The sequence below is a fragment of the Canis lupus genome, chromosome 14, assembly GCF_003254725.2.
Source record: "Canis lupus dingo isolate Sandy chromosome 14, ASM325472v2, whole genome shotgun sequence".
Classification (NCBI taxonomy): domain Eukaryota; kingdom Metazoa; phylum Chordata; class Mammalia; order Carnivora; family Canidae; genus Canis; species Canis lupus.
The window spans coordinates 12,744,098-12,769,351 of record NC_064256.1 but is presented as its reverse complement, the minus strand read 5'-3'; the positions used below and the strand labels follow the sequence as shown (position 1 = coordinate 12,769,351).

At 39.9% G+C, this 25,254-nt stretch overlaps 1 protein-coding gene across 2 annotated transcripts in view; it reads right to left on the bottom strand.

The window, feature by feature from the left end:
* GRM3 (glutamate metabotropic receptor 3) overlaps positions 1–25,254 on the bottom strand; it is a 208,925-nt gene that overhangs the window by 68,042 nt on the left and 115,629 nt on the right. Inside the window, exons 2-3 of one of the 2 annotated variants that reach the window (XM_025471513.3) lie at positions 20,824–21,435; positions 1,528–2,383 (exon numbers count right to left, since the gene is read on the bottom strand). In XM_025471513.3, the coding sequence (XP_025327298.1) occupies positions 1,528–2,383; positions 20,824–21,291 (1,324 nt within the window). In that variant the 5' untranslated portion in view covers positions 21,292–21,435. The remainder of the gene's footprint in view (positions 1–1,527; positions 2,384–20,823; positions 21,436–25,254) is intronic. The other variant, XM_025471514.3, reaches the window with a different exon arrangement.

Here is a 25,254-nt window from a genome sequence, read left to right as displayed (position 1 = left end):
AACAATATTTTTTTCTTTTCTTTTTTTTTTTTTTTTTTACTGATTCTGTGATCCATTCTTATTTTCTGGAGACGTCAGTGGAAACTGATCTGGGATTTTGAGATAAATGGTGATTTGATGTTATATATAAAGTAGATATTAGTTGTTTCTATATGGAATGCACCCGTAGGAATACAAGGCACAGAATGAGTTTAATCTCTACCACTTATATACAGTCATTCTAATGGAAAGAGGTATTTGGTAGATGAAAAGGATAAATTACTGACATAACATATTTCCACTACTTTTGGCTCTCTCTGGGTAGAATGAGAAACAGATGTGCAAAATTCAGGCTGGTAATTTCTGTGCTTATTTTCAAGGCTGGTTTAGGAATTAGAATTTTGGGATAGGAACCAATGGTTCCTCTCTCAGTCCTTCCAGTGAGTTTTCAGGTCATTTGACTTCCAAGTGATCATCTATAATGGCGATGTGAGAACTGCCACTTATTCCAGTAACAGTATGATCTGAGCATACAAATTTTCATGTCTGCAGGGAGAAACCAACTGCAACAGACTACACAGATAAGAATGATGCCCTAATGGCATAGGAGATGATTATTAGCGATTCAGGCAAATGAAAGCATTTTATCACTATATTTGGGGCATCAAGTTTTTTGTTTTTTGTTTTTTTCGCTCTATATTACTTACCATTTATGATTTGGGGTAATGCTAAAGTCCTCGGAACCAGTACGTTAACACAGGATATCACATACATCTTCGTAGAGAATACAAAACTAAAAATGTTGTGCTTTTTATGCTAGTAATGTATTGAAATGCCATGCTATCTTTACAAATATTTTACCATATTTAGAATCAAATGAAGAGGAAACAAAAGCCGCTTCAAATACACCTTTGCCTATTCACTGCAATATCAGAATGACTTCCATCAGCCTTCAATTTGTTTGCACTCGGGCTCCCAGAAAAAGTTTCATTTCATAACATCATTTGAGAAAACCTACCACTCTTAATGCCCACATGGAAATGTTCCTGTACAAGCAGAAGAAATAAACTCAAATGTCTGGAAATCACCATGGTCTGAGTATTTTTCCCTTTTTTGCCCCTAATTACCCTCTGAGAAAACAGCAGCTTTTTTTTTTTTTTTTTTCTCTCACCCACTGTGAAAGTTATGAGATTCTTTTGCTCGAATCACCCACAAGGAAGGCTTGGGAAGTTCACGTTCCTTAGAGAGTTGCCAATTCTGCTAAAGAAGATGAAATGCCCATATCACACGTGCCATACCCCACGGCTAGCCAGAGGGAGAACAAAGGTAGCGCGGCCACCGCAGGTCAGCCTAGCCTAGGGGGCCTTTCAATTTCATGTAGAGGGTCAGCCAAGGCATTGGCTCAAAAGTAAGAGCATCGGGGCCATCCCACGGCATCTTGGAACACCTGTTGGGGCGATTTCTGGCGATTTGTGGGTCAGGGGCAGAGGTACTGGATTCCGCCCGTTTACCCCCGCAGAAGATGATGCGTAAAGGCTCCTCGCTTACCTGTGAAGTTAATCTTCAGCAAGTAGTCCTTGTACAACTTCTTCCCGTCCAGGATCTTCATCGCGTCGCAGAGCTTGGTGGTGTTGGGGCAGAGGGTGCGCTGCATTTTGTGCAGGGCGTGCGCCATGGCGTACACGGCGTTCACCACGAACATGATCTTCGACTCCTGCTCGTAGTTGCTGCTGTCTAGGGCCAAGCGCTTGTCGCACGCGCGCCGGTGGTTGCGCTTGTTCTGGAGGCTGCACTGGAACTTCTGCTCCCAGAAGTCCCGGAACCAGGGGTTCCGGTGGTTGGTGTAGGGGTCGAGGCTCTGGAAGTAGCGGTCGAACTGGCGCACGGGGTGCGAGGCCAGCTCCAGCGTGATGGCGCCGTCGGCCACGTGCTCGCTGCCCTTGACGATGCTCTCCTGCGCGCCCCAGCCGTCGCTGGCCACCCAGGTGAACGAGGCGTTGGCGCGGCCCGCGGCGGCGATGAGCTCGCGCGAGTCGTCGCTGCGCATGAAGAGCACCACGACGCGCGCGTTGGGCTTCTGCAGCAGCTCGCGGACCACGCTGTCGTAGGACTTGCGGATGTTGGAGCGACCCACCTTCTCGGCCGTGGCGATGCAGATGTTGCGCTGGCGCGCTTCCTGCTCGAAGGCCTCGATGCCCGTCTCCCCGTAGTCGCCCTCCGACGCCACCGTGGACACGTAGGTCCAGTTGAAGAAGCGCAGGATCTCGGCCATGGCTTTGGCCTGGTAGAAGTCGGGGGGCACGGTCCTGGCGAAGTAGTCATAGCGCGACTTGTCGCTGAGTTTGGCGCTGGTGGACGCGTAGCTGATCTGAGGGATCTGGAAGAGGCGGAGCAGGTTTGCCACCTGGCGGGAGGGAGAGAGCGAGAGGGGCCCGTTTTAGACGCCTGGAGGTGGTAGAGGGACAAGGAGAGGGAATGATCCCACCCAGACTGCTTAGCCAGCCCCCCGTTTCACCTCCGGACGGCTGAAGTTTGCTCAGCCCTCTGCCAGGCACCCCTCCCCCCCGGCCCCGCCTGGACACTGGGGTTGGGATAGGAGGGAGGAGGCTTCCAGCAGGTTCTCTGTGCTCTGGGAAAGGGTGTCCGTGGAGGAGTGAGAAGGGCGGGCCTGCCTGTCTCCCAGGCTTTTGTTTGCCAGGCCTCGCAGGCTGCAATCCACCCTGTTCAGGTGTCTTCCCTGTGGTTAAGTTTCTGGAGCCTGCCATAGCTCAGTCAGGCAGTGAGCTACAGGGACTTGGCCACCCCGGTTTTTAGACGACTTGGCTGCGGTTGTATAGAGAGAGCCTGGGTGTTCTCTGATTCTCACTTCCCCCTCTTTTGCTAAAAATGGCCATCTCTGAAAGAGTTTAATTTGGGAACCTTATGCCACATGGACAGTCCAAATTAGACATTTATTATCTAGGTTAAGAAAAAAAAAATCGATTCTTTTTGGTCCACTCCAAATTTTAGGCATATGCTTTTCTAGACTTCCAAAAAGCTTGACCGACATTTTCTTTGCTTTCCTTTTCCTTTGGAAAATGTTGTTTCTGTTTGGACCATGTGGAAGGAGAGCATACAGATGCTATTCTGGTGGTATTTTTGATTAAAAAGCAAATAAGGAAGCATTAAAAACCTTATCAAGAAAGAACCTCTACTTCAAGATTTTAAAGCTTGAATAAAGACTTTAAATTTGTTATAATTCACCTAATCACTAATATTTCACCGTTTTTATTGATTGCAGAATAAAAAAAGGAAAATAACACTAGCTTATCAAGGGGCATTTTATGCGTGGAGGATTTGCATGAATATATATCTCAAAATATCTGCACCCATTATATGCATATCTAATAATAAGTTTATTTTAAATTTTCCTGGATACTTCACATATTCTGAACACTTCTATCTCTGTACTGACTTCAGGTAAGTTACCTGACATACAAATTGTACTTTAATCAGAAACAACATTGAATATTCTGGTATACTCTATGAGTACTTTGAAATTTTCCTTCTGGAAATTGTGGTTTCAGGCTTACATTTGACATGTAGGAAGCACAGCTTGAAATAGGCAGCTGTTAGCAAAGAGCACAAGTAACCTAAAACAACTGACATCTGAGTCCGGATTAATCATCATTTCATCTGGCAAAGGAAACCAACAGCCAAGTTCATACACAGCCACACAGCATGTTCTTGGAGATCTGGCCTGCTATTAAAACCAACACTTGATATAGCCCAAAGCTATCAAAAATGTTTTCGATATCTTTTCAAACCCTGGTACTTCTCACTTAACTACTAATAAGAACAGCTAGAATATCTGGCCCTGGCCATGCAAAACAAAGCAAATTTAAGAACCAAATCTTTCTTGCATTTGGCAAAAAAAAAAAAAAAATAATAATAATAATCTAGGATATGGATGAATTTGGGAAAATAGAGGTAAGCGGCTGAGAGGCTGGGTGGCTGAAGACTAGTATGCCATTTATTTCTTCTTTTATCAGGACCAGGATACCCTGAATAAAATGACCTGCACTGACTCATTTGAACACGGAAGTATTGCTTGTTTGTTCAGCCTGATTGATGTGGGAATAAGCATGTACTGTCATTACTTCTAGACTGATTACCTGGCTTCCTTCGGACTTCTGTACCATGGTGGCAGACTGGCAATAAGAGAGAGCCCTGTGTGTGCATAGGCTTGGCTTGGTAATGGTGTTTCTGGGTAGCACTGGAGAAGCTATCTCCTCTTGATGCTACAGTTTATGCTCATCTTCAAGTTGCATTCATCAAGACCTTAACTCCTCAGGGAGGCAGGGAATGAAAGGACCTGAAAAATGCCCAGAGATATTATTTTCTGGCAGCTAGGAGCCAAGAAAGTGCCAAAACTTCCTTCTCCCAGAGGGGCAGAAGTAATGAGAAGCTGCTTAAGAAAAGAGTTCTTGTCCGTTGACTGATAGGATCCTGTGGCTTCACGTCCACCTCTCCAGGATATCTGGAAACAATTTTTAGACAAGGCAGGCTGTACAATGGAATGAACTATGTATAGAATATCGTCAATGTGAAAAGGATTCCCTGCACTGGGAAGGGCCACGATGAGCTGTGGCATGTTTGGGAGGATGGTGGGCTAGAATAAAACTGTGATTATTACAGTTATTATAATTATTCACAGTGTGTGGCTATGAATCTGAAAGGGGAAGAGCAGAAAGATATCCGGGTGGGAAGAATAGGGGAGAAGAACAGAAGCGATGTTGTGGCATACACCATGGATTGTCTAGCTGTTGTTGGTAGGAGCTTTCTTATTAACATAAAGCTTGAAACTAGGGTTGGGGGATATCCAGATAGTTGTCAGCTGGATGTTTCCTATCTCATTTGTCTAGAAAGTGGGCATCTGAAGCATTCCTGACTTGCTTTACTGGCCATATGGTTTCTCTGAGAAAGCATGAAGGAATAAGGGGAACTCCTACACTGGACATCATTTTAAAAGTAAAAGAAGAACCATTTTGGGATGGGGAGGTAATGTGGAATTTTGGAAGAAAATTATCCAATTATATTATTAGCAGGAGTGGAGGAAGGAGAATGAGGATCAAGCTATATATATTTTATAGCAAAAAATGGTTTAAAAGTAGAGGTACACTCCTCATGGACAGAGACTAAAAAGGTACATAGCTTAAGAGAGATAGAAATACTTAAAAAATAATTCTTACAATATAGAATAGATTCAGTAGAGCATGAAAGACAAGATCTCCAGACAACTCACTGGGTTGCTAGCCTACATGGGGACATTTGAGTGATAACAGAACTAGTGACAAGGGATGGTTGTTAGAGGCACGCCGGGTCATCGGGCATGCCCACGGACAGCATAAAAGATGGGAATGAACCTGAGAGAAGGTTCTGTGTAAAACTAATGCACAGTATGTGAAAATGGAGCAAAGTGATTGCTTTTGTCATTTTGTATTTAAATTATGTTTCAGGAGAAGATTTAGTGAGAAGAATCATTGGCTAGTGAAGGTGATTCCAGATGGTGAAAGGAAAGATCATGTCCAGTCCCTCTGGCTTCTTCCTTTCTGCCAGTGAGAATGTTCTCTAACCTGGAGATGGTGATACAATTATTTGAAAACGTTCTCTCACATCAATGTGTGAGAGAAGACCAAACACAAACCCGTAATCATGTTATTTGAGTTTGCTTCCATTTCTGAGTTCTGGAAGAAATAGCAGATTAATCTATGGAATCACCATTAGTAATCTCTGAGAAATCAATAATGGGAGGACTGTCAGAGAGTGAAAAGGGAGGAGGAAGGGCAAATTCAGGAAATGTAAATTAAGAGTTGAATAAATCAATATGCAGGATGTATTTTGGTAACTCTACAATAGAGTTTTTATTATTATTATTATTATTAGAGAGCATGCAAATGCTTAGAAAGGCGCAGCACTGATTCACTAAGAATGAATTTCACTAGAGAACATCTCAGCGTTAGTAGAACTATTTAGGGAAGAATTGTAGCCCTGGAGGACCTTGACTTCAACAAGGCATTAGTAATATTACTTGGAGTCTTGTGGAAAAAGGAAACTGATGGGAATTGGGTGAGAAAATTGAATGTATTCAAAGAGAACAGTTAGGAACAAAGTCTATGAGGTCGTCAAGTAAGATTAAATTTTTGGTATCCCTGGGTGGCGCAGCGGTTTGGCGCCTGCCTTTGGCCCAGGGCGCGATCCTGGAGACCCGGGATCGAATCCCACGTCGGGCTCCCTGCATGGAGCCTGCTTCTCCCTCTGCCTGTGTCTCTGCCTCTCTCTCTCTCTGTGACTATCATAAATAAATAAAAATTAAAAAAAAATAAATTTTTATCAGCGACCTTGCAAAAGAAAGTAAATAAGCCACATGATCTTTATGTTTTAGAGCTGGAAGGAACCATGAAAATGATCTAAACCTTTTGTTTTATAGACGAGGAAGCTGAACCTCACAGGGTGAAGTGACTTTCCAGAATTTACACAAAATAAGCAGAAAAGCTGAGAGCCTAATCTCTTGACTTCTCCATAGGACTAGACATCCTCCCTGGTAATAAGAGCATAGGGAGAGACATGAATTTATAGATTGAAGTTAAAATGACAAAAGTGGACAAAGAACTAGGGCAAATGAGGTTACAAATGCAAAGCTGAGCATTGCAGTTCAGCACCAGAAATCCAAGGGGAGCTAAAATCAAAGATGGATTATTGAAGGGTTCACTCCCTTTAGACATCAGTTCACAATTCCTCAACAGTGAATAGGGAGGAACTATCCCACAGTCCCTATTCTTTGAGTTACTATTGACAGACTACCCTTTTTGGGAAGCCTTTTAAGGATCCCTTGTGCTTTTAATAGTCCTAATATTTTTGTGCCAGCTAGCGTTCTAGCTGTTGTAGATGTATTTTCTGCTTTAATTCTCATAGCAATGTTATGCAGTAGATACTACCATTAGCCTGTTGTATAGGTTGAGGAAGTGAGGCACAGAGTGCCTCAAGATCTTGCTAAAGAGCCCAAAGTGATAGGATTTGGCACTGTGTTCACCTTCCCAGACTTAATCTGTTCTACAGTCCAAGCTCTGAACCTCTGCCATATGCAATTCTTCTCACTTATACTATGGGCATGATATATTTCAAGTTATAACATGTTTGTCTTTTTATAATTTCTGATAGCATAAGCTCCTTGATGTGAGGGCCATGAGTAATCACTCCTTGTTATCAAAAGTATATATATGTTTTTTTATTGTTCAATCTGTATTTTCCAGTGACTCCGTAAACATTTGTTTTCTGATTGGCCATCTTCAGAGATAACAGCAGTTGTCTGAGAATCCACTGGGAAATTTTAACTGTGAGTTTGAAAGCTTCAAGCTATAAATATCATGATCATGTGTGACTTCATGATTTACGTGAGAAATGCACTGACCTTATGGCGGAGCCTGTTATTTCCTAGGGCTGGAGAGGCTGCACACAGATTTAACAGAACCCATTCCCCTATGTAGCACAGATTATAGTTTGATATTCAGTACTCACACACCTTGGAGTATCCATTTTCTGAATGGCTTGAATTTATGCAGGACTAGCCATTGCCATGTTTTCATTGTAACCTATATAAGTCACAAATATATCAACCCTGTTGGCTTGAGTAGAAACATTTAGAATGCTGGGCATGGCCAGGTACTATTACCCACATTAGCAGATGACATGGTCTAAAATTAAGACTTCTTGTATTAATCTCATTTTTGTAGCTGCAAGCTGGAGTTATTTTAGGATGGGCATGAGCTGCAATAGTTGTCCAACAAACCAGTGTTACGTGTTGTTGACCACCTGCCACCATTTCCTCATTCTTATACCCTCCAGAGGAACTCAGTTCCATGTAATCCCTCCAATGTGTTATGTTTCCTGTCTATGCATTAAGTTCACTGTATACAATGTTCTCAAGTCTGCATGCTGTTGCACATGCTGTTCCTTCTGCTTAAAATGACCTTTACCACTTGTCTGCTCAGTGCCCTGGGAAACCTTTCTTGATGCCTCACTTGAAGCTGAGTTGTGCCCATTATCTGAGACTCTTGAGCTTCTTGATGTATTTTCCTCATGGTGTCAAAGTATAACAGTAATTTCTATTTGCTAATTCCTCTACTGGAACAGGAACTCTTAAGGACAGGGGATGTGTATTGTTAATTTCTGTTTCCTCCGTGCCTTGCAGAGTAGAGAGATGTTCCATAATGTTTGCTAAATGAATGAATTGATTAATGAGTGGGTAGTTTGCTGCTGTCCCATGTAATCTTTTCTATTACAAGGATAGATTTCTGTGGGGAAAAAATAGCTAGCCATTAGCAGGCAATGTAAAGATACTCTCAAACACTGTTGATAAACAATTTGGTGTGCAATGTGGATCCTTCGCTAATTATATTCAGTTCTCCACTAAAATGAGGTGACACACAAGACATGGAATTGGCTTAGACATTAAGGAATCTGGAGCAAAGAATTTCATACTATTAAAACTGATGTCTTCAAATTATCTCTGTGTTATTAATAAGGAGTATACAAAAGGGAGTCAGTATGATCAACTGGCCATGAAGCCAATTCCTTTTAGGCTAGAAAACTGTCTTTTTATTCAAAGGAAGGAAAACAAGGGGCCTTATCCATGAAATCTAGTTCTCGAATAACATAGACCTTAAGTAGGAGTCATATAAATGTATATCTGGTGCAGGCTTCACCAAATGAACTGGTAGTAAGGTCTGCTGGTAAGGTAAAGGTTTTCTGGAGACAAATGCACCGTGTATAGGATACAATACATATGCAGCCAGACACTCAGCACTATCATCATTTGCTCTCTTATTCTTTCTTGGGAATGTCTAAAACTTTCCCTTTCCAATAATCAATATCTGATTGTGGACTGATTCTACTGTAGGCATCAAAATCATCCTTATGCACTTTTGGGAATTTTGAGTTAAAGACCAATTTATTTGGAAGTTTTACTTCTCCTGACACTTTTTATCAAGTCAGGAGGACTCTTCTTTTTAGGACTCCAGGTGTCATGCTTCATTTCAATGATGTTCTGATCATGAGATCAAAAGGGTATGAACTGTGGGAAAGAGCTCAGGTAATCCGTTCTTTGATGTTGTGAAAAGGGAATATGAATTCGAAATTTCAGGCACCTGTGATCCTCCACATCAGTCCTGCAGCCACCCTTCCCATTCAGGATATCCATGATGTACCCATTTCAGACACTAGCTTTGTGCCTTCTGTGATGGCATAATGCCAAATACTTTTTTTTTCAACAGAAGACAGAAAAGGAGTGTGCGAGTTTAGAGTCTAGTAGAAATAGATTTCCTACTCGAGTGATTGTTCATTCACAAGGATGCTTTTCAGTGCTTTCATTGTCATTGGCATCTGAGACTATGCTAATACATGAACAGGAACAACAATGACTGATTTTTATGTGGAACTGTACTTACCTACAAGAGTTCCAGATGGTGAGAGGCATCAAAGTTTTGCTTTCCAAGAGAAGTGCTATCTATAGCGCTGAAGTATATACACTTGAAAAATAACTCCTGTGGCTGTCCTGGGAATTAGAAGCTCAATAATAGCCTCCATGGGTCTGCCTTTGCATTCTTTGCTGCTCCTATCTCTTTGGGGCTGTTTTCTAAGAATAAGTCTGTAACTTTAATTGTTTTATCACACATACAGTGCCGAAAGCTTTGTTTCATTCTTTTAATTAAACGATTATATATAAGCCTGGAAGAGAAACACTGAGTGCTGCACTTTGAACCATCTGCTGCCTTATAACACATGTTATTACATAAAGCAGGTTTTAAAAGTTGTGCTGGTAAGAAACCTCAGTGACCCTTCTATTTCAAATGATAAAGTTGCACGGTTAGCTGTACAAAATCCCGGATTGGCTTGTATTTTAAACTGCAACTGGAGGTGGTATATAGTTGAGAAACTGCCTGAGGAATTCAAGCTGTTCACATCACATGAGTTATCTGCCCATAAAGGATGCCAATCATATTGTTATTGTGGAAAGGATTAGTCATTTTTTTTTTTTTTTGGACCACACTACCTGCAGCACATCTGGGAACATTTTGCATGAAAACAGTTGATTGCAGCCCATGTCTGAAGGCCAGAGATTAATCTGGATTTAGGAAATCACATAATAGAGTGCAGCAAATGCCAGTTTACTCAGTAATCTGCAAAAGTCACTAACTCTTACATGCTGTAGCCCCAAAACACCAAAGATTCATGTTGCCTTTCCTATTCAACAGCATGACTCAGTTCCAATGATTTTGTATTGGCGGTCCAGACAAAGGATTCCTTATTCATGGCAAAAACTTACAAAAATGGCTTGAAGTTAACCTGATTTCTATCCCAACCTGTCCTGAAATCATTGTACTCCACACCTGTGGTTTCCAACCCAGATAGTAATGTACTTTCATTTTCGTCATTTGTGACAAAAGGATTTATAAATAGAAAGGTTATCCATTTTGGCATTCTCATAGCTGAAATGATATGCAGACCATATAGATCCCTTGAGTCACATTTTTTCAGGAGACCAGCCATAAGACGTCAAGTTTCTCATAAATGACAATGCCACTCTGCATTGGGCAAGTGTCTGTCTTGCTCCCTTATCTCAGGAATAACTTTACTTCCTCTGACTTAGCAAGTACTTGCAAGAAGAACCAGAAGGCATTTTGCCCACTGAATCAGTCTGCGTCTGATTTTTTTTTTCTTTTTTTCCCTCCATGAATTTATTTTCACGAGAAATCATGGAACTGAATTCATTTGAGTTCTAGTCACTAATAACGGGATTAAAAGGCCTATGTCAGATCTGGTCCAGAGTATATTAATGTTTGTCAGCCACACCAGCAAAAGCATGGTTCCCAGGATGACCTGACACCATCAGACCTGTTAGAAGCATGTCCTTTAGTACCTTTGGTATTGATTTTTCTTTCAACAGATCTGTCAGGGATGAAAGCAGATAGTGTTGTGGTCGAATGCTCAGGGTTGGAATCAAATGGGCCAAAATTTGGAGTCCCACCTCCTTCCTTCACTAGTTGTATCCCTTAGGCAAATTATTTTAACTCCTTGAGCTTTAGTTTCTTCATCTATAGAAAGGAAATAATAGTATCCCCTTGCTTGAAGAGTTATGTGAGGATGTAGTCATAACACATGTGAAGTACTTGGCTCACTGGCCAGCACTTAGTAAAGGCTCAATAAATGATAGAGATGCTGATAATGTCAAACCCAGCAGTCATTCATCCAGCAAACTTTGATCAGTGCCAATGGTACCAGGCAATATTCTAAAATGTAGGTCTTTCTATGATCTACTATCTACTTTCTATGATCTACTTTCTATGGTCTACTAATTTCCACAAAGCTATAGCCTGGTACAAGACAAAGAAACATTACCAAAGATTAAAATTTTGAGGTACATGCATACAAACTTATACAAAGACACAGGTGAAGGAGTGACTAATGACACTCAGGTGAGTCATGGCAGGCTCCGATGGAGAGGAAGCATTCAACCTTGATCTTGAAGGATCAATGAAACTTTGCCAGGTAAAGAAAGAGAAAAGGAAGTTTTTAGGCAGTTGAAAGAATACAAAGACAAAGAAGAGTATTTGTTCTAATAGTATAACAGTACAATTCAGGATTGTTGGGGCAACCGGTGCTTTGCAAGATTTAGTTGAAGGTAAAGAAAAATAGAAGGACTGTGGCTAGATTGATAAATGTTTTATATGCTATGCTAAAGATTTTAAAAGATAAAAGGCTATTAAAATTTTTAATTAAGGGAATAGCATGACCAAAGGTGTGTTTTAGAAAGGCCATAGTGGATGACATCCAACTTGAAAAGAAAGAGTCAGAGAAGGTTAATGAGGTGGGCAAAACAATCCAACCTTGGCTGTGAGTTCATGTAATCCCAGGAGGATGAATAAATTAATACTAGAAATATCAAGACTGGAGGTATAAAGAAAAATTTGAGTCCACTTAAAACTGTTTTATTTGGTTGGTAGTAATCACTAAAATGCTTATGTCTCCTTTGTTATCCTGTTTGGGTCATTATGGATCACTTGAATCCTCCTTGGAAGGAAGCAATTCATAAATAAGGTTGGTTGTTGGACAGTATAAAAAGGCTAAAAAAACTTTTAAGTCCCTGGAAGCATCTTGGAAAAGTTAACATAAAGACTTCCTCTAATGTGGATAAGAAAACCAAGAGTCAGTTAAGTAGCCATTGGCAGCAGTTGAAATTTGCTGGATGGCATCAACCCGTGTTTATTGTTGCATTTCTTTAAATCTGGTTCTCAGTGATATTCCTTAAAACTACTGTATAAGCATGGATAATCTGTGCTTAATACATACATAGTGTTTTTACTTCTATGGAAGGTTACTGTTTTATAGAAAAATTCTGAACGAATTATAGATTATGTGTTCAATCACATCTGTTTTCCACATTGGGAAAGCTTAATTGCCTGGTTTGTGTTCTATGAGGGCTCACTGTGAACCTGATGGCAACTACCCAAACTGGAGGCACAGTGCCTGGGAGAAACCAACTCATCCCTGGGATGCATGCCCTGCACATTCAACCCTAATAAGTGATGGCAAATGTTTCAAGATGCTTTGCCATTCTGACCACTTGGCAAGGAAATCTGGTCTATATTTGGAATATAATTTTTGAAAGTGTTGCTTCTATTGTGTTCTCCCCTGTATGGCAGTTCCCTCTGTTGGAAGGTAAAGTCAGAGCTGGCAAGAATCAGGACTTTGTCACTAGTAACAGAGGGATTTCCATAATATACCAGGTGGTTATGTCAAAAATAGCATCACCACAATTTTAGTGTCCAAAGTCCCACTGATATACTGCCTGGAGTATCAATGTTTGCTTAGAGCTTAACTCCAAGTGTTTTTGCAACACTGTTCTTTAAATTTCCGAAGTCCATTAATTAGAAAAATGCTCTGTAAGTTTTCAACTGCATTTTTCATAGACCACTAAAAGCGCTTCTACTACATTAAATCAATGAAATTTCATTATTATAAACTGCTAAGTGTTGGCTCCTTCCATACTGAAATACTGAGCCTTATATATATTGATCCATTTAAAAGGCACATGTTTAACAGTATTTGAAAAGAGAACTTTGTGTTGTTAAAGCAAAATCATATCTCAGATTTAGCTAAAGGAGTCCCATTTCAATTAGCTTGTCAATTTATCTATCTCATAGTATAAACCCTTGCTGATATGTCAGGAATGTCTGCATTCTTTGCTTTTCATCCTATGGCCTTCATCATAGACATGTGGCCGCAATAGGAGCTGGTTCTCAGCCATGGGCTATTCTGTTGCCCAGTGGACAGTGGTCCTGATGGCACTTGTTTTTCACAAGAGTAGTTTCCAAATAAACACATGACAGAAGGGGAATTAATTAAGGAGTAAATTAACCCTAAAGCAAAGGGAAAAAAACAGTGCATCTTAGATAATTACCTCTGATGAGACATTTCTACAATGTAACAATGTTAACAAAAACATTTCAAAATTGCTGTTGCCTTCTTCCCTACGATAAAGTCCTTGAACAGCATTGTCCTTTTTTTTTTTTTTTTTTTTTTTGGAGGAGGGGAAGCAGGAGCAATGAGGGGAGATTTCAAAACAATTGACTTTGTGAGATTGCTTTAGAATATTAGAATGAAAAGTCTGGAAAGGAAATAAATAAAAGATTCTATCTGAGATAACATTTGAGTTGGAGTTTTCTGAAGCTTAGGCTATGTGATGGGATGATCAGCATAGCAGTGTGGGAGGCAAGCTATGGGATCCTAATGTTAATTCTGCTACTTGAAAAAACGGTAGAGACTTGAACTAGGTACCTGACCTTTATGACCCTCAGTTCCTCCAAGAATTGTTTCTCTTAGACTGGAGATGTTAAAAGTAAAAAAAAAAAAGCTAAAAATATTATATAATTGTAATATCAGTAATAACATGTACTAAAATCTGAAATGTTAAATGCTCATTATGTGTGAAACACTATTTTTGTGGGTTTTATGTATTTTCTCATTTAATTCCTACCAGTAAGAGAGTACTACCAATCTTTCCATCGTAGACATGAGGAAAAAGGCAATGAAAGCTTAAATAAATCCTAGTCAGCCCACATTCAGAGTTTTAAATCAGTGAGCTGAAATTTTTCAAGAAAGGTATGCTAAAAATGTATAGTTGTAGCATGTCTGTACTATGATCATTGTATCTGCAATATTGAACTTACTAAATGCAACTATCATCTTTAATTTTCTGGTGAAAAAGACACAGTAAAGATGGATTCGTGAATGGATCTCTAGAGCTGTCACTGCTTTTCATGAGGACAGGGTGATGTTTCCTTTTCTTTTGCATTAAGTATGTGCATAGTATGTGACATACTTGGCACTCTGATGACTCTTTATGCAGAGAGACTGTGTAGAGCTAGATTGGACTACGGACGTGATCCTGACTGTATCTGGGATGGCCCTGGGTGCCCAGCTTTGTTACCTTGGACGGTTGTCTCTGGAATAGTCAGTCTAAGGACAAATGAAATAGAACCCCTAGAGCTGCTCTCAAATTGAGGCATCTTTTGTGGCACGTGTGTAGGCAATGTAGGAGTGAGAAGTGGGGAGACTTTTGTCCCACATGCTCAGTTTGCTGCATCATTTTTCTTTTGCATCAAAACCAGACTACCCACTGTAGGAAAATGCTTATTTTAAATTTATGAGCATCTAGACTAATCTAGAATAGGTGGGTCATAGCTATGACCCACAAATCCAAGATGTGTTTAGGGATCTTCAACCTTCTCGATATGTAGCAGGTTATCATCCTGTTAATACTTTCAATTCATTAAAAACAACAACAACAACAACAACAACATTTATTCTTACCCTGGTAGAGACATTATCCTAAGTGCCCTCTGTACAAAGGCAAAAGGTGGTTTATAGTTTCATAGAAGAATAGATATACAAATAAACTATTATAGTAGCAGAGGTGAGTATTTATGTAGTGGAAACTTGGGAAGGGTTTCTCAAGAAGGGTAGGGTTGGAACTGAGAACTGAAGGTAGATAGGGTTTGGCAAGGCCTATAGACAGCTAAAGAGCATTACATTCCAGGTGGAAGAAACACTGTGTTCTCACTTTCATGAGAGAATATGCAGATCATATCTGAGAGACTATGAGAAAGCAGCTTTCCAGGGAGCCTTCAGAGGCAGGCTTTCTGTTTACACTGATCTGAATGTCTTTTTCCTGTTAATGTCCATTCCTTTCTGTTCATTTTGTTATTCTCTCTAGTCTCCTAGTGCTTAGGATGTCGGTGATACTCAGGTGCTTTTCTTGTACCTGTTTTATATATAGATTTGATATTTCCTAATTTGCTTAAACAGGTCTCAGGGACTCATAAGATGTCTGTTTTTAAATTTTACTTTATATTCTCTCCCCAGACAGACTCTACACAATCATGTTCTTGATGTTCCTGAAATATAAATGCTTAATAGATGCTTATTTTCTGATGAAAAATGATTTTATGAGAGCCCTAGTTGTAATATGTCAGTAATTGAGATTCTCGATTCACCAAATTCATAAAAATACTACCTTAATCAAGTGAAGTAACAACTAGCCGGGCTTTTTCAAAGTGATCCTGACAGAAAGAGTCTATTATTTATTTTGCTCCATGTTTGTTACTACTTCCCTTGTAATCCCTTCTATCCCAATAGTAGAGTATTTTTCTTGTGTAACACATAAAATTAAGAAATGCCCTTAAATGCCATACAGTTCAAATACCAATATATTGCTTCAATCTCCTCAAAAATGGGTCATTTTTCCTTGAATAACTACAATGACAGAAGACTCACTTCCTCATGCCCCCTGCTCTTTCATTTCTAGGACATCTCCCTTACATTGGCCCTCAGTGTGCCTTGTTCTAGGTCAGTGATTGCCAGTGGGGAAGGACCATAACTTTGTGATTTGGCAAGGCATGGAAACATTTTTGGATGTCACAACTTCATGACTTCAGGTACCACTGGCATGCAGTCTAGTGGGTGGAGGCCAATGATGCCACAAACCCTCCCACAAAGCACAGGGGCAGCTCCAGCCCAATAGTGCTAACGTTGAGAAACTCTACTCTAGATTCATCTTACATATCCATGGAAAAAGTATAAATTTTTCCATCTAGCAGTCTGTCTGATACTTGGACACAGCTAACTGCATGTTATAATAAGACTAGCAATTCATGTATGACTCTTCCCAAAGCATTTAAATTTAAAGGAGGAATGAAACATTGAGGGAAGGTAATGCTTCATGCAAACTGACCCATCCATGGTCGACCTCTTTTGCACTGTGGACTTGGATGGAGGAATAATAGAGTGGTGTCTGATTGTGCTGTTCCCCTTGTCCCATCTAGAAACTTACTTACTGTTATACTTACTGCAGGGGATTTAGTTTAAGGAGTTGTTCTTGTCAGACACATGATGTGAGCAATGCATGGCATATCCAAATCCATGTCATGATAAATAAGAATGTTATAATGACCCTCTCCCAGGGTAAGAGAGGTCCTCAGATATGGATATTACTAAAAATTCTGTAAAAGCATCTAACCATACCAGGCATGAGAAAGGAGTAGTGAGAAACTCTCAAGGCTCTCTTCTCCCTTTCTATGAGTTCACCTTGTAGATGCCATCTAACCCATGTCCCGATTTGTTGCTGAGGTCAGTTTAACACTCAGGGACACAGCAACTGGGTCAATTTATACTTACACGTTCAGTTAAAATGTGTTCCACACTGCAAGAAAAGCTGAAGAAATGATACAGCCTCTGAAAAGGAGTGAGGAACATTTTTGGGAAGGATTCAAGGGACATTTTTGAATGGACAATTGAGGAGCTCTAACTACGGTCTGTTTAAAAAAGCACAAGCATAAACAATGCTTCAAAATAAGTACCATGTAGACAATTGCTGCGCTAAAGCAACCAACCTGATCCTCTTCTTGAATAAATACTATTTTCCCTCAAAGTGGGTGGATTGCAGGCTTGTAGAGAAGAGCAGAATCATCTTTAAAATGCTTTGAAAAGACACTGATTGACCAGAGGGGGTGAATAGACCCCACGTGTATTTGCTAATAAAGAAGGATTTTTGATGCTAGCTTTCATTGATTATCCAGTTAAGAAATCAATACTGTTGTTTTATAAAAAGGACAACCACAGAGTAGTTTGCACTACTTAGTAAGAGCATTGGGAAAATAATTATTAAGGTCTTCATCCATGGTGATACAGTTTAACTCAGCAAATCATTAAGAATTTCCCCTTTCAGGCAGTTTTCATTCTCTGCAAACAATGCCTATTGTATGAGCTAACACAGCAAGGGGCATCTCCACTGCTGACTTCCAGAAAGTTCTTTTCTGTGAGGAGATAATGAAAGAAGAGGAAGCTGGAGAGAAAGCATCTCCTGGAGCAATCCCACCAATGAAGTAATCTAGGCTCACCTGGGGAGATTATTACCATTTTCTAAAATTCTCTCTCTCACCAGGCAATTTTGTGACAGAAAACTCTGTGATCTGGTTTGGGACTGGGAGCTACACTTAGATGATAGGAATTTTTAACTGTGTGGTGGATTCATGTTAGTACATTTCTTCCATGGCTTCACCCTCTTTTTTCCTTCTGCTCGGTTCAAGCAAAGTACTTCCTAGTAAATATTCAGGAAGTCAAAAGTACTTAAAATTGGATTTGGCGTGTTGACTGATGTGAATGAATCTTTGTGGCCACTAGCTACATGCTGTCACTATAGTTACAACATCGGGGCCTGTGATGAGAATCAGTCCAAGAGCAGTAGGTGAGTATGCGGGGTACCCTGAAAAAGCCACTCTCCTAAAATATTTTCTCTGTTAGTGTGTAAGAGTGCTTTCAGTTCACCATCAGAAATGTATCGCTTTGGAATGCCTTTGACTACTTGTTTTAAAATTCTTATTAAAAGGCTTGTTTCAAATAGATAACACACTTTAATTCTTAGCTCTGTAGCTAAGAGCTTCCTCAAACCTTTCTTCTTTCACAATACCTAGCTGAAAGCAAGGCCCTTTGAGGAAGGGTCTCTTGGACCCTTGGAAGAGTGTGTGAAGTTAGGTGTATAGACAAATTGCTCTACCTTCTAGCTTACCTTGGCTGGGACCAGCCTGTGTGTGATCTAGTCAGAGCCTCAGCATTCATGACACCAGGAGGCGTCCTGTGGAGGAGGAAGTGAAGCCCTCTCTGCACTTCCTCTCCAGCTCACCCCCTTCCTCATGTCAAGGCTTTTCCCTTGGCACACAGACATCTGCCACAATATTCTAATTGGTTTCCTGAGATCCAGCATCTCATTCATGATGCTGAATGTAGCCTACATGATCCATGTAGCCTTTCTCCAATGCAACTGTCATTCTATCAGTCTTCCTCAGAACCTTTCTAAATTTCGTTTCTGACCTTGTGAGCCACATAAACATATTCTGAATTGTAGTTACTGTTACTTCATAGAAGTATTGTAGCTGGAGCCAGATTTTAAGTTCCTTGAGGCCAAGGCTGTGTTCACTCTTATGTTAGTGGTCTTTCTACCCTTGTCACAGTGCAGAACACACAGAAGGGGGTGACTTGCTGTTGAGGTACATGGGGCTTCAACCATGGTTTGGCCACTGGGAGGGCCTCGGAGTTGGTTTTAGGTATGGCTCTTCCACTGACATTTTCCTGTTATTGTGGGGACATGATAGTTACTATTTATTGTATCTGTTAGTGTTTTGGTGAGCTGTTTCCCACAGATACGTTTAATGTATCCTCTGAACAACCTGACAAGATACATGCTATTTTGCTTATTTTACAGGTAGGTTAGTCAATGATGGGGATGGAATTAAAATCCAAGTCTTTCTGGTAAAAAATTGATATCCTTTTCATTATAGCATAATACTTTTGGCTTCCTTATTTATACTATGGAGACAGAAACCATATCAGCATTTGTGACTTTATGGTAATATTGTCCAAATGAATGAAATAATAAGCCAGGTCCTTTGAAGATTAAGAAGTAGCTTCTTTCCTTGTGAACTTGTACAGGATTTTAATAGCCCATGTTTTTTTTCCCTAAAACAATCTGCCCTTTTTTGAGGATATACTCAGATAGTAAATAAGTAAAATTAGATTTAAAAAATCTATGTGCCTGGCATAGTTTGTTAATTACTTTGGATAAATAGGTATTTACACATCTGCTATAGAATGTTATTTACTGCACTGGGAGAAACTAAGATCAGAAAAGTATATGTGTAATCCCTTACCAGTGGCAATATCGGGTATATCATAAATATTTATAAAATTATTGACACTCATCTGGTGAAATTATTGTTGAAAGATGACAGATACATATTTTTAATTCTCTCTTCTCAAATAGCAAATCCCATCTCTCCTGATCCAAATATAGAAATAGCGGCAAAATTAACATAATATGCTTTGAGATGTGCAATATTTTCTATTCACCTAATGAAGTCAAAGGATGTTTATGGAAAACCAATTATCCTAATTACTCATAATATGAGGGTGTGTTCTGAAGAAGGAAAGAATTTGAAGTACCTCATTTAGAACAGCAAAGAATCTTAAATGCAAGAATCTGGGAGATAGAAAGAAGATTATTCCAAGGCAAATAGAGCCAATTAAGTGGTTTGTGACATATAAAGACAACATGAATGTAATATGACTTCCTTTAGTGCTTGGGGCTTTGATTGTAGTAATCTGGTAGGAAACAAAAAATATTGAACTACAACTAACACATAGAAATCATATGGGATGGTTCAAAGAGCACAAAAGTACACAAGATCTGAGTTCTAATGCTTGAGCTACCTACCAATGGGTGTTGTCATGAAACTAGTCTTTCTGGGGCTTGGGAAAATGAAAAGGTTGAGTTAGACAATTTTCTCAGCTCTTTTCTGTCTCTAAAATTCCATGGCCCTGTGAGTATTGCTAGAGTTTGAATAATACGTTCCTTCTTTTCCCAACAAAATTATGAGAGCCAATTGTCAGCTTTTTATCTAGCTTGTTACATGATGAATTGTTTCCTTTTTTTTTCTTATGGTAGTAATTCAGTGGCTTTTTTGTGTACATTTTCAGATTTACACCATGAGAAATTGTTTATGATTTATCTCTGAACAAAATGACGCCTTAGTATAAATTAGTGTAAAAAATAATTTCAATGTTGTTTCTTCCTGTAGTTTATTGTATAGATGGCTTCAAATCATCATGCCACCTTATATCCACATCCTTTGTGACGTAACTTTGTAGCACTTGTCCTATGGGCAGGACACATTCCTCTGCTCCTTGATTCTGGGCTGAGCCTTGTCAGTTGCTTTGGTAAATGGGATACTAGCAGATATGCCATCAGCAGAAGCCTGGAAGGGGCCTGTGTAGTTAAGTCTGCATTCCCTTGCACCTCTGCCATCTCTCTGAGAACACATTTGAGCAAGCCCACTGATTCCAGGTGGAGGATAAGGGACAACCTGAAGTAGAACCTGAACCCAGCCTTGATCAGCTCACTCCAGCTGATCTTCAGAATTATAAACTATAATAATAAATAATTATTATTTCAAGTCATTAAATTTTGGGGTAGTTTGTTATGCTATAGTAGCTATCTGATACCCTTCTAAATAATTTTCATTGCCAGAGAAAGGTTCGGTTTGCAATACTGTATTATCAAATACCCATAGACATCATCAATTATATTGTTAATATCATCCATTAATGAAATTATTAGGACATTTTCTTTTTGTTTCCCTGCGACATAAAACCAAAGAGACACAGCATTTTAGTAATAGTACTGGCCCATCTTACCTGTATGGAAACACTGCTGTATGAGCCGCCAATGACCCCTGCAATGAGCAGTGGAATATTTTCTTGAATGGCATAGGATCCATCAGGACACATATATTCAGCTTCATCCACTTTAGTCAAAGATGCCCTGATGAATTCCAGTGATTGCTCTAATGCATAAGTATCCCTTGAGCACGTATCCAAAATGTGTACACCCAACTTCACTCCTGGTAGCAAGTAATTGTCTTTGTTGATTTCATCAATAGCAAACAGCATGGCTTCCAGGCGTTGGATCCCTCGTTCTTCATTGATTCGCCCACATTCTTCAGTTCCAGTGCCTTTTTCATTAATAGGAAACAGGCCCCCTAAAACAAGGTCCCCTTCTATTTTAATCTCCCTCCTCAAAAAGTTATGGTCCCCTAAAGAGAGTAAAAATCCCTTTGAAAACAAAGCTAACGTAAGAACTTGGAGTCTTGTCAACATCTTCATGAATCCCGTTTCTGTACCTCTGGGAGATATCAATGGATGAAGCCAATGTTGCCCACTAGGCCTCCTCTCTCATTTCCAGACTGGATCTTTTGCCTGTCCTTCAAATAAGGGAGGAACAGACTAACAGAGCCTGTCACCAAATTCCTAAAGAGATAAAAATTATATGAACAAAAATGGTAAAGAAAACAATAGTGATTATATGGATGCCCCCCCCCCATCAGACCTTTGAAGGGAGCATGACTCAAGTTACCATTTAGCAGACACATACTGTACCCCTGCACCAGGCACTCTCCCACAGATATCCTCACCCAGTCCTTACAACACATAGTGACATAGATCTTAATGCTCCCATCTCCCAGAAATGGATCCCGAGGACTAAAGAAGTTAAGTGACTTGACAAAGTGTACCTAGAATGGAAGTAGTGTTTTCTAGCTTTCCTAATGCTAAGTTCAGAACTCCATCTATTTAGTCATTGACTCTGCTGTTGGTAGGATAGTAACTTGGATATGAGTCTTTACCCCTTCTCTTTCAGCTTCCTTTATAGACCTTTCCTTTTTATTCACTCTTTTCTTTCCATTTGGGGACAGAGCAATGGGAAATCTTTCACTGTTTCTTCATTTCTACCACCACATTCCTGATCTCCCTTTGTTCCAGATACTCTCAGCCCACTGCAATCAAGATTCTGCCTTTAATCTCTAAAATAAAATTTAAAAAGCTCTGGAAAAAGCTACTACTTATTTACTAGTTTCCAAATTCACTAACCCCACTGTAGTCCTCATTTTACTTGACCTCATTTGAAATTCTGACTCCTTTCTACCTGCTCCAACTTCCTAAGTTTCTGTTCTTTTGCTTCTACATCTCACATTCCATTGTTGGACCCTCCTCCCCCACTGCATTCCTGTAGGTCATCTGCTTTCACCGTTTTAACTATCACTGAAATGACTCCTAGGTTGTCTGCCTCCTAAACAGATCTGCCTACACATCCCTCTGACATCTCAAGGTCGATAAGCTATAACTTCTCCCTTATCTCTGTGAATGGATCTCTGTACCCAGCTTCTCAAGCCAGAAACCTGCAAGCTGGAGCTTTTCCTGCTTAACTCCCTCCCACACTTAATTAGCCACTAAGTCCTGTAAAGTCTACCCATTTAACATCTCTCAAAGCCACCTCCTTGTTTATAACTCTGCTGTGTGAGGCTCTTGTTATCACTAACAGGACCATAGCAGTAGATTCCTGTACAGCTGCTGCAGGCCCTAAAAGCATGTTTTCATGAGGAAGGGAAAGATAATAACCTTTCTCAAGTACAAAATTTTCAAATTTATTATTGTATAACCTGTACTACAGATGATGAAGAAAGTCCAATGGCTGATAGCTGTCTCCTCCAGCCAGTGTTAGGCAAGCCCCGATTTGGCCCTCTAATTTCGAAGAGTATAGTGATTACTAGTGTGGGGGTTTCCGTAGTAGGTTGTAATTTAGGACAGTTCCATAGATCAAGCTTCTTTTTACAAAACGGCTTAATGGAATCAGGCAAAGCCCTATTATGAGGATCCTGCTTTTGACAATAGGCTGGGGTCTTCCCAGGGAGCTTGCCAAAATCCTGGTGTGGAGTAGCCTGCTTGCATGCACACAAACCAATGGGCCTATTGTTGTACTCCTTGCCAACCATCTCCCTAGCACTAGAGCAAGCACTGGCCAGCTCCCTCGCTCTGCTTGTTCACTGCCCTTCTCCTGGAGGAGGCAAGCTTACTATTTTTAGAATCTGGTGAGAGAAGTGATAGTAGGGATTCCTGGAGAGTTCTCCTGACACGGTACAGGTGCCTGTCCCTGTGTGTGGTTTGGTATACCTGTCTGCCCTTCTGCTTTTGTGCATAATTATGTATTGGTGGGTTTTATGAAGGAGGGGGCTCTTCTGGCCACATCTAAACTTAATCAGGATGTCTGAAAGCCACACAACCTGTGTGATAGATTAGCAAATGATAATAATCTGAATGGTGTCCTGTTGGAGGAGGTACTTGAATAATGCATAATCTTAATTGTTGTTCAGAATGGTCCATCTCCCGTCAATCTATACTGACTTCCTTTTGCCTCTAGGTTGACGAATTGACTTCTTTGTGCTCTATGATCTTATCCTTGGCTAGCTCTCAAGTGTTACTGCTCACCATGCCCATCAGTTCCATCCCACCTCTGCCTTCACATCTTATGCTCCAGCTGTTACTGAACCATGTTTATCTGAGAGGATATCTAGAATGTTGATGGCCCCTTGGTTCTACTCGTGTTTTTCCCTTTGCCGCGAATGCTCTTCTATACTCATTTTCTAGTAATCACCCACTTAACATTTAAGACTCAATAGTCACCACTAGAAAAGTCTGAGAATTTTTTTCTTATCTTCCTTCCCTGGTGAAATTGTTTACTTCCTGCTTTATATCCCTACTGTAGCTAGTTCAAGAAATGTTTATTTTTACTATTATCATTCTTTTTTTGTTTCCTTGTCTGCTCATTGGGAATAAATAGAATAGCAAAACACTGAGGATTTTTGAGGTATGAGGAAAAAAAATCAAAACTCACAAAAAATAGAAACAGGAACTATTCCAGTATGTACTTCAACATTTTTGACATTTCTCCCTTTTCATGTTAGCAGTGCCCTTTAAAACCTGAGTTCCCAATGCTTTCTGTTCCTTCTTCATGGAGCAAGTGATGGTTTTTTTTTTTTTTTTTTTTTTTTTTTTTTTTTTTTTGAGACACAAGAGTCATCTGGGTTTTGTTTTGTTTATTTATGTGTGAGCCTCAGCAATGACAACAGCAGTCATTGGAATGCTCAGTGTTAGCCCAGAGCCTCTCTGGGAGATCTGCCACAGTGCACCAGAAAATCTAATAATAATAATTTTTTAAAAAGTTGATATTGTAGTAGGGTTTTTTTGGTTTCATATCAATTTCTGGTCTGTCTTTGATCTGTATGTGCAGTTCCCTTTGAAGCAAAACTGCCATGGAAGGCAAAAGACACTGTGATGATTATCAATGATAAAGCAGCAGAAATAGCTCTATAAAATAATTGTTTTATGTGCCTAATAAAAGAGAATAGCTAATTAAAAGAAGCTCATCAACACAATATTACCATGTATATATGAAAAAATATGGATATCTTTTGAATCTGAAGAAAGATTTTCTGAGAAAAAATGCTCTTTGCTGAAGCAGACTTGAAAGGGAACGTCACATTACACACTAAAAGTCCTAAAACATATTAGTCTATCTGTTTCACAGGTAGGAGCTGTGTTTTATTTATCTTTGTGTATCCATGGCTTGGCAGAGTGTCTGCCTGCGATGTAGAAGGTATTCAACAAATGCTTCTTGAAGGAATAGAGACATCCATGATTATTATGTTTGCAGATGACTCTTTACTATTTTACTTGTGGCACAGGAAAAGAGAACTAAAATAGAGAAAGTGGTTATTTTATTTCATCACCTACCTAACCATCCCAAGGACTCTTATCCTATTATGCTCTTTGATGGTAGCACCGCTAACAGGTAGAACTAGAGGAATTAACTCTGTAAAGATGCCAGAGAAAAATGCTGTCTTTGTATTTGGCAGTTGCTGCTGACATGGGTCCCTATGCAGCTAGAAGAGTTGTGGCCTCAGGTTGACCTACATTTACTTAAGTGAAAGCTTCAGTCAGGAGAATTCTAAATTAAAAGCATGCATATTATCCTATTTCAAAGCATCAGAGATGCATTCACTCAAATATTTACTGAACACCCACTATGTGTGTGCTAGGCCATCAGCTGGCTCTGCAGAATATAAACTTTAATTGCAAACAAATGGACATTATCTCTGCTGTCAAACGACTTTCTAAATGCTTAGGTATTTTTCTTTAGAAAGCAACAGAAAGATAACTCATCTGTTTTTACCAACTATCTCCATCATTTATGAAAATCTTAAAAAGCAGCGTACCTTAGGTTTCTTTGAAGGT